Source organism: Engraulis encrasicolus, chromosome 19 (assembly GCF_034702125.1).
Source record: "Engraulis encrasicolus isolate BLACKSEA-1 chromosome 19, IST_EnEncr_1.0, whole genome shotgun sequence".
In the NCBI taxonomy this organism is placed as follows: Eukaryota; Metazoa; Chordata; class Actinopteri; order Clupeiformes; family Engraulidae; genus Engraulis; species Engraulis encrasicolus.
Genome location: NC_085875.1, coordinates 44,412,774 through 44,423,523, shown reverse-complemented (window position 1 = coordinate 44,423,523; position 10,750 = coordinate 44,412,774). Strand labels below are relative to the sequence as shown.

Below are 10,750 nucleotides of genomic sequence, written 5' to 3'. Positions count from 1 at the left end.
CTTAGTCATGGAGGAGGATGGGAGAGAGCACTGGCGGGAGAGAGTCTGACGCCGTAATGGACCTTTTTTTTACCCATGACTGCCCTTGGTCCACTGAGAGAGATGAGGGATGGAGGCCATCAGCCATCAGCCCAGCAGACCCAGGCCTGGTTTCTGTGTTCATTCCCTCCTACATGGTTCCATTAGAGCTTGAGTTCAGCCCCTGGATTGGGCTGGAGATAAGGAAACATTTGTCTTTTTCTTTTCTTCTCTGCTGTGTAACCATCTGCAGATGACTCAGCAGAGTTGACAATGACTCCCTATGCTTACTATGGGGTGCAATGACTGGTTCTCATTTAACCCATTGTGTCCTGGAGTGACACATACGCATTCAGGTTACACTCTTCAGGTCACACATGATCACATTCTTTTCTCTTCAGAGGCTGAGATATTTAGGTTTTTAATAGGGAGAGGGCACCTTTTCCTAAAAAGGGCTTAGGCTAAAATAGGTTAAAAAACGATGATAATCACAGAGCCGGTTTTACCAATTAGGCTGACTAGGCAATTGCCTAGGGCCCCACCCAAACTGTCCACTGTAGTGGCACCACAGTGACCGTCAGCCCTATCATGTTAACCCATTAAGCCTAAGGCACCTGCAAAAAATGCCTGAATGCCTAAGCCCTTTTTGTGAAAAAGTGCCCTCAGCCTTTAACAAGTCCGACAGGCGGACAAAGATGCGTCCGTCTATGCACTCCCACCTTGTGGACACAGGGGGGAATGGCAATTTAGAGAATGCTTTTCAGAGGGACAGACGGACGGACGGACTGACATACCCACTTTTTGAGATGCTAGGACGCATCTAAAATCTAAATTTCTCAGCCTCCGAACCACATAAAAACAGGAAATACATTGCATTTAAAAGCTGGGGCCTTCATTTTGCATTAAAATGTGTTCATTCAGCTCTTACATACCCACATTTTAAATTAAAAAGAATCTCAAATCTCAAGAGCCTGAATGCAGCGTCTATGTCGCTCCAGGCACCTTGGTCAATGCAGCGTATGCAGCATCAGGCTTAAATGGGTTAAATAACAGCAAAAGCACTTCAAATGGGCTCCATGTCCTTGCCTAGGGCTTCCAAATGGGTAGAACCACCACTGGGTAATTAGAAGCAACATTTCTATGCCCATATCTACACTTCAATGTAAGACAGCTGATGAAAGGAACGGAGACGCCGTGTGTTGTTTTCATTTCAAATGTGGCCTATTTTTCTTTTTTTTTATTATTGTTGAGAGGCATACATTACAGTGCAAATGATTCTTTGGCAAACATACAATACAAAATGTCAGATAGGTATCCACGTTTGACCACTCACTTGGTAAAAGCATGATGAAACTTAACAGAGCAGTGCATTCCATTTAAAGTGGGCAGAGAGAGGTCTGGCCGAATGGTAGATAACAAAACAAATGAATGAAAAACAAAATAATAACAACAATAATAACCAATAAACAAAACCAAAACAAATGAAAACAATGAAATGAAAAAAGGAAAATTGCTGTGTGAATGAACAGTGGCAAAATATAAAAGCAGTGGAAAAAAAAAGAAAAGGCAAGATCGAGATGCGAGTTCCTCTGGTATGAGGTGAGTAGAGAGAACTCGTCCGTCTAGAAGAAGGAGAAGAAGAAGAAGAAGGCACTAACTTGTTGGCGGGAAACATCATGGCTGAAACAAATAGGTGAAGAATGGAGCATGTGAGGGGGGACAGAACTAGAAGAGTAAGGCTGAGAATGTGAGCGTGAGTGTGAGCGCCGTGGGGTTGGTTGGTCCTGCAAAACCGGGAAATACCAACATCACGTGATTCAGCAAAAAAAAAAAAAACATTAGTAATGACGCCCAGGGAAGCTGACGGGGGGGACGATGACAAACGGGTCTGTTGTTCCGGGCCCAGGGAGAGAGGGGGCCCAGAATTGGCTCCCCATTACATTGTATGTATTGAGAGGAGGGCCCTTTCAGATGATTTTGTCCCGGGCCCAGTCAAACCTGTCAGCGGCCCTGATGACGCCACACAACATAGGTACATGTGTTATTGTTCTGATGTTGTTCTAGTTGTCACGGCAGGTCAACAGGATGTTATGCATGAACCCCCCACCCACCCCCCCAATCCAACCTATTGTCTGAACGTGGCAACCAGACCCAGATGCTCAGCTTAGCATGAGGAAGTCGCTGGACTGAACTGGACTCCCCTCCCACAGCGTCCCTTTGTATGGCCTCCCTTTCCATGGAAACAGGCCCAAGGACGTTCCACCAGCACAGAGGACAAATTATAGAATGCAAAGAAAACCTATAAAAACAAATGCCAACTCTTGTCACCTACATGTTCTCACATTCATAGAAAGATTAATTATATTAGGTGTTTTGCGGTGGAAAAAAATGAAAACGGTAGATATTAGCTACTCATGTACATAGGTTTTTTCGTTTACAAACATTCATGTTGTGAGGAGGGGCAAGATGCTAAGCAGCCAACCAGGCGAAATCATTTTTTGACCTACAGCAGTCTCCAACAATCCTAGGTTGGACAGTGTGCAGCCAGGGTCGTGCAGCCAGGGATTGTTTACAAACGGTAAACCCATGTATAGCTCTACAAGTGTGGTCTGTCCTCAGAAAAGGAGAAGCTCAGGTAGGGTTTTTCATACGCTGAAGGCATCACTTTCGTCAAGCCTTCATTATCCAGACAGAAATACTGCCCTCATCACTCATCATTACTGTGCCATGATGATCAAATGCTGTGACTACCGCAAACAACACCTCACCACTGGACTCCATGAACTAATATTATTTGTACAAACTATGCCTACTTTGAAGAGTGGTTCTAACAACATGTGTTTCTGTACGTATATGTACTATCTATATTGTATGTGCCTTGATCATAAACCTCCCCATTCATTGTTTGGGATGATGACTCACTGCTAACAAACGCCTCAGAGAAATGTGAGCCAAAAAAGGCAGACATCTTGTCCCTTTTGAGAAGTACAGACTTCTTCCCAACCCTTATTGAGTTTTACTCAAACATTCTACAGCTTTCATAGAACTCTGTGTAAAGATCCAGCCGAGTGTTTGTGACATCGTAGTGAGAACTGCAAAGTTTGCGAAAATTGTAATGACATACACAAGATTATACTACTCAAAGGGTCTACCTATCCCAAGTCTCTCCTCTCTTTCTTTCTCTCTCTCTCTCTCTCTCTCTCTCTCTCTCTCTCTCTCTCTCTCTCTCTCTCTCTCTCTCTCCTCATATGGCTTTCATTACAGAAGAACAGGGGTGTTGGGGGGGGGGTTCATGGAGGTGCAGCGAGAGCATGGATTTGACTAGAGTGACGTCAGCCTTTGTGAGAGAGCGCCTGGAGACGAGAGCCAGGCGTCTTCACACTTCGCCCAAGAGCCTGCTTCTGCCAGCGACGATATGCGTGTGACCACTCAGGGGAAGGACACACACAAACACACACGAAAGAGAGAGAGACAGAGACAGACAGAGAGAGAGAGAGAGAGAGAGAGAGAGAGAGAGAGATACAGAGTTGTTCAGAGTTGCCCAGTGAGAGGACAGAGGGAAGTGGATCGAGAGCGAGCATCTGCGTTATGAAACCCATGTTTAAAACCCCACCACAGGCCTGCATAATCCGCCTGTCCACACTCTCAGTGTGGCTTGACATGACTGCCCGTGGTGGTGGTGATGGTGGTTTAGGGTAGAGTTGAGAGAGTGGGAAGGAGAGGTTTTGATGTGGTGGTTTTGCAGATATGTTCCTGGAAACCACAATGACACTTGTCAACTTTTTGATGAGAGGAGTTGGCCGCAAGGCTTTGACAGACAAAGTGTTGATGCGTTTGTCAGTTTCCCAATAAAAGGAAACTGCGGTGGACAAAAGGGAGAAGAGCCTGAGAAGCATAAGAGAGGTCCCACCTGTGATATCGACGAGGTACCAAAACAGTTTAGCTCCTTCAGCATTGGGTGTCTTGTGTTTTTGTGAGTGTATGTGTGCAGAAAGCAGCTACCCTTGCACATGTGGAAAATACTGAACACTTTTAAATACTGCATCGGTAGATAAGTGGACAGACAGCCCAAGGAAACAGCTGGAAGGGGAAAAATAAAAAAGTAAAAAAAGAGAGCAAAACCTCAACAACTTTCTAGTAAAAGCTGGCGTTCTGTCCGGTCTGTGCTCTTATAGGCCTATACCATGACATGAAAGTAATACCTGGAGCACGAAAATGCATCTCGTAAGCTGAAGTTACCGTAGGAGGGAAGGGGGAGCTTGAAGGGGAGTTTAAAAGGTAGGTCAACACACATGGGACATACAACAACTGTTCTGACATGATGTACCACCCCCCCACTTCCAAGGTCCAGAAAAACAAAACTGTTTATGTGACTTTAGGGAGAGAGAGAGAGAGATAGAGAGAGAGAGAGAGAGAGAGAGGGAGAGTGAGAGAGAGAGAGAGAAAGAGACAGAAACGCCAGATGTTAGTTAACCAACAGGGAAAATATGCACATTCGGTAATCAGTAGACTTTTTTTTGCATTACAATTTTTTAAACAGATATTCACATTATCTTCATATGAAAGCAGATATTACGTAGGGGAAAATACACATTTATATGTAAAAAAAATGTCATATATATTTTTGTATGTTCAATATACGATATAAAAGCACCATAAACATTACGTAAAAGGCACATAATGAGAGTGTATATGATGATTTGCATACTGTAGAAAAAAAAACAAAAACAAAAACAAAAAACTTTTTCTTTCAGACTGATGCAACTAACTAAATCATTTCATCTCAAGAAGAAAAGGGGGCAACACTATATTTTATGATCACGGTATTACAGTGAAAATACATGGAAGCCAATTGGGCAAAGCGAAGCGATGCAAATCAGTGTTGTAGTTTGACAGAGTAAAATTACACAACATTGTTGTTAAGGAAATTAAATTGATTGAAGCCTTATGTTTGATTGTCTGCCAATGGTGAAATTCACTCAGTTGCATGAGGCTAAATCGGTTTTGACGCTTTCGCTTATTGGAGAATTTCATTTCGCTTTGTGATCAGTTCGCTTCCATGTATCCTAACCATTACAGTGTATGTACATAACTAGGCACAGTGGTACAACCTGAGCAGTGATATGTAACATCATGTACTACTGTTATACTTACACAACGTACCAACACAAGATTGTATCACTGCACTTAATTAGGTACATGCACTGCAACACCGTAACGTCATAAAAACAAAGTGTAACCAGAAAGTGTGATTGCGAAGGAGGAGAAACAAATAGCACCAGTTTCTTCGGCATCTCTGACCTGAGAACGCATGTTTTTTTTGTGAGACGACATGGCCGGTGGTGGTCGATGATCTACTTCCCTTTCCGTGCACACAACCAATAGGACGCTGCCCTCATTTGAGCGCTGGCCAATGGCAGCGTTGCCCTCCTCTGTATGCTAGCCTGGTGGGCGGGACCAGCACTCCTCTGGACCACACCCACTGGCCCTTTAGGGTCCCTGTTTGTAAGGCCAAGATGGAAGGAGGGAGGCAGGGAGGGAGGAAGGAAAGGTGGAGTCCCACGTCCATCCTTTATTTGACGAGGCAAATCATGTCCCTGCCTTGATGGCACGTCAGGAAGCCAGTGGACTTGACCATACCCAGGTACGTAAGGCAACGGGCCTCAGGGGTGGGGGCTGGGGGGCGGTGCGGGGCGGGACACTGACAAATCAGAGTTGATATCCAAAAACCCCCCCATAAAAATTATGGATAAATCTCTTCTACAATTTTCGAAAAATTAGATTAAAAAAGCAAAAACAAATACCCTCCCCCAACAACTAGCCGACTGGATGCTGGTGGTTGCAGCACACTGCCATGACTCTAAGACCATGTCTCTGTTGTGGGTGGGAAGTCTCCTCTGGGATGTACACGAGGGTGTGTAAAGGGCTGCATTAGCAGGAGGAGGGAGGTGGAGGTGGAGGAGGTGCTCCTGAGGTTACGCGTGGCCATGGGGCCTGGCCTCCCGACTCGAGGAGGGGGAAGGGGAAGGGGGCTGGTTGAGGCACACAGGGCAGCAGGCTCCTTTCAGTGTCACAGGCTTCTCGCAGTCCGCCGGGGCACACCTCTCCACGAAACACGTCACCTGGGTATCCTAAAGACACAGACACATACAAGACACGTCACCTGGGTATCCTAAAGACACATAAAGAAGAAAAATCCGCACTCACAAGCTACATCTCATTATTTATTTATAGATTACCACCATGTCCACAAGCAAACGCGTTTCGGCTATCAAGCCTTCATCAGTGCGTGGTACAATGAAGGTACCACGCACTGATGAAGGCTTGATAGCCGAAACGTGTTTGCTTGTGGACATGGTGGTAATCTATAAATAAATAATGAGACGTAGCTTGTGAGTGCTGATTTTTCTTCTTTAAGTTGATATCCTAAAGACACAGACACATCCGAGACACTTCTCATGGGTTTCCTGACTGCACAGTTCGCTTCGCTCCTGGCAAATTCGCTCTGGTCGCCCCATTCGCTCACCGTGGCATAGAGAGATAACGATTTCAGGCGCCCAGTTAGCGTAGGTTGCTCTTTGTGTACACAAGGCATAACTCAAGAAACCTGAACTGTGATGTCAGCTATGAATATGTTCTGGATTGTAAGTTGCTTTGGTTTTAAAAAGTGTCTGCCAAATTCAATGAACTATAATGTACTAAATGTTCTTTAAAAGTGCAATACCACAACCTTCCTTTGGAGGGCAGGTTGCAGAAGGGAACAACTTGACACAGTTTGCCCTTTTGAAAACATGTTAAAGCAACACAGGAGTGTTTATTTACATATTTCAAAAAAATGGTTTAGATGTAGGCTGTGCCTTAGAGAGTTGTGTTGTCTTCTCAATCCATGTGTGTTCATGCACATATATGGTATAGTGAAAAAATAATTTTGGTACAAAATAATTGACAAATAATTTGGCCAAGATGGTGGCACAGTGGATACTTCATTTTGGCAGCATCTGATTCCTGGGGAAGTTTATTCTGGACATCACAAAGGGTTTTGTGTAGTTCTATTACACACAGTCTATGATCCTAATATAAGCAAACAGATGTAACACATATCCTGTTAGCATCCTGAGCCACAGAGAGCATACAAAACACATATGCATCCGGACACACACACACACACACACATGCACACACGCACGTATGCACACACACACACACACACACAGACACAGAGAGACACACAGAGACACACAGACACAGACACAGACACACACACAGTGTACTCAATCTGAGGTCTCTCTTGGAACAGGGAGCGTAGCGTGCAGTGCCATGCTGCCAAAGAAAAGCTCTTTTTCACTTTCATTTTCATCTGAAAATGGTGAGTAACACCCTGAGCTCGAAGCCAGACCAGCAAAAAACATGATGTCATCTACCATGTGCTGTTAATGAACCTACCTCTTCAGTTAGAAAAACAACCCCCGACCACAGGCCAGCCCCACCAGATGACAAAAGTAAATAGCCTACCAACCAGAATCAGTTTAAGTCTTGGGATGGGTCGTGTGTGTCAACTGGGAAAATAGTTTTGGAAATACAGTGGGATAAATAAATGGAAATACAGTGGGATAAATAAATGGAGATACAGTGGGATAAATAAATGGAAATACAGTGGGATAAATACATGGAAATACAGTGGGTGACCAAATGTGTTTTTGCTGTTGCAGTTGTGGGGGAATGGAAGACAGTGGGTGTCACTTCAGTTTTATAGCAAAAAGAGATCCCAGTCAGTCACCATTAAACATCCGCCTTTGGTTCTCTGGCAATAACGACACAGCGTATAACTCAGTCCCAACTGTATTTAGACAGCTCTAGTCCCAGACCTATATTCCAAATATTTGCGTTACAATTACACTTGAAGACTCGGCGGACTTAGCAAGGAATGCTAATTCATCAAATGTACCGGTACATCTGGAAAATTAAGTTGTTTAAGAAAAGTTTGGCGTCTAGCTTAGGGAAGGAAATTATATTGATGATTCGCTATCACTCCCCTATACTTACATTAGGCTTCAAATGTCCCAATCCTTGAATGTATGTGTATGTGTGTATAAGATCCTTGAGCTAACTGGTATATTATGTTTGAAATATTTATATGGTTTATACAAACACTGCTAGGCACCTTTATTTCCTTGGGGATTAATACAATGTGTTTATTTTATTCTGTTACAATTCAGACACCATTTTGATTTGAAAGTGTTAAGACATGATGCTTTTAAAACCTACACACATCATCCTTTTACCCTTTTCAGCCTCTAGTAATTTTCGCTCTGGCACCACTTCCAGTGCTGACCTAACTGTGAAACAACGTATGAACAAAACAGCAACACCCATCCCTTCCCCACCCCCATTTCCCCTGATGTTTTGTTTGTATGCACATTTGTGCTTCTATACAGATTATCAAGGCTTGATAATGGAGCCACATTCCCTCTTTAGGCACAAATGAGCTTTTTGTTGTTGAGGGGGAATTCCCACAGCCACCCCCACCACCAGTGGAAACTGTGTAACTGCAAGGTGAAGGCAGGGACCGAAAATTCTTTATTGTGTTAAGACATGGCCCCTGTTATAAGTTATCAGTCATTATCAGAATTGCAATGACCAGAGATGTCAAAAGTTAAAGTAGAAGTAACATTTTCTTCCAACACAGGTAGCTTCACTGAGTAACAAGTAGACCAGCTTACGATCAACTGTCTCTGTGCAGCTTGGATAAAATTTGTGGTGGGTTGTTAGTCATTCAAATACCAACCCAGTCTATCTACCTCATTAGATACAGTGGAAAAAGTAATGTAACATCTATGTAATACCATATGCCAGTGTTGTACTTACAACATCAATGTACTTCTACTTTTACTTTTAACACCTCTGACACCTCAAGTTGTAATGTACTAATGTTACTAATGCTTCTGTGTAATTTTGTAGTAGTGTAGTACTATGTACAGCATTTACAATGAATATTAGGTGTTCCACCGGTGGAGCGGTGCACATTATGAGGCTCCAATAGCCTGTCAGGCCAAAGGGCAGGGAGTGGCAGAGGGCTCCTCGCCAGGGAAAGAAAAACCTTGCCAAGTGTGCCAGGACGGAGATCAGTCCGACCTTGCATGGGCGGGAGAGTTGTGTGTTAGAGGTTTGACTCGACACATTTTATGCAACAGGCAGACTGCCCACATCCCATCCACCCATCCACCCATCCTCCCTCGCCCCCCCCGATCCCAAGCCCCCCCTGTGTGGCCTGCGGAAACCCGATCGCTCCGCCGAGGGCCTTTATCAGCACCTCCACAGGAGGAGGGCCCCCGGCCCACGGGACTAGACCCGCGCCGCAGGGACAACAATGGGGCGTGCTGGGCGATCGCTAGGAACGCCGCCGGTCAGATAAGGCAGCCTGCTGAAAACAAGCACCGCCGCTGTACTGTCTAACCCGGCGCTGGTCAACACAACGGGCTACTCTCACACACACTCACACACACACACACACACACACACACACACACACACACACACACACACACACACACACACACACACACACACACACACACACACACACACACACACACACACACACACACACACACACACACACAGCCTGAACACATCCTGGTGGGCGAAACACCACACAATAGCATAATACTGTACAGAGTTGAGTGCAGTTGGTTTTTTTTGTCAAAAGTGGATACTATAGCGAGTCCAGCCCATAATACAAACAAACTTGATGACCACACACTGATACACTGTAAGTATTGTGCAGTTGGAAATCAGAACAGAGAGGGACATTTTCCTTTACAGGCTGTGTTGGTCTGTGGTTCTAGAAGTTGCACATACTGTACTTTGCATGGTGCAGGAGTACTACTCCATATTTGACAATACTTGTTGTCAATACTTTGACAACTTTCTAATATATATATATACTGTTTAACATTTTAAGGACTTTTTTGCCTTTATTTTTGACAGGACAGTGACAGAGGGACAGGAAATGAGTGGGGAGAGAGAGACAGGGAAGGATCGGAAAATGACCTGAGCTGGAAATCAAACCCAGATTGCCGGCGTAGTAACCCTACCGTTAGGCCATGGCAGGGCCGACAATAGATAAACTAGATAAGATTGACTTGTTGGTCAATATTGCCATGCAAGAAGTGTTGAGTAAACGTTGAGACGTACTTTGCATTGGCATGTGGTGCAGGAGTCCCTTTTCCAGCGAGCCCCGTCCCGACGCTCATGGCCCTCCAGATCAGTGCAGTCCGTCTTGCTCAGGCGCGCTTCAAGTCTCTTTATCTGGCAGAGGGAAGAGAGAGAGAGAGAGAGAGAGAGAGAGCGAGAGAGCGAGCGAGAGAGAGAGAGGGAGAGAGAGAGAGGGAGAGAAGAAAATGTGAGTTGACCCAGTTGATCTTTACAGAAACCTCTTGTTGCTACAATGGAAAACATTTAAAAATGTCTGAATTTATATGCTATGGAGCCATGCAAGTGCTGGCTGATTATACATGCAAACATGAACCAAACAAAAGTATCATATAATGAGGACAGAAATGCCGAAGGATGTGTAGATGTCTTAATACATTCTTGCATGACACGGTGCATTTCATGTGCCATGTTTTTTTAAAGGACAAAAACTTGATGGACATCTTCATTTTTTGTTCGTTTTCTAGATTCAGCATAAACGCTTCGCCTGTTTTCCACACAAAATGAAAACAAGCACTTT

At 44.4% G+C, this 10,750-nt stretch overlaps 1 protein-coding gene across 1 annotated transcript in view; it reads right to left on the bottom strand.

Moving 5' to 3' along the window:
- Positions 1–1,204: 1,204 nt before the first annotated feature.
- LOC134435502 (peroxidasin) overlaps positions 1,205–10,750 on the bottom strand; it is a 99,202-nt gene continuing 89,656 nt past the window's right edge. Inside the window, exons 22-23 of the mRNA XM_063184523.1 lie at positions 10,213–10,326; positions 1,205–6,149 (exon numbers count right to left, since the gene is read on the bottom strand). Coding sequence (XP_063040593.1) covers positions 5,994–6,149; positions 10,213–10,326 — 270 coding nt within the window. The 3' untranslated portion in view covers positions 1,205–5,993. The remainder of the gene's footprint in view (positions 6,150–10,212; positions 10,327–10,750) is intronic.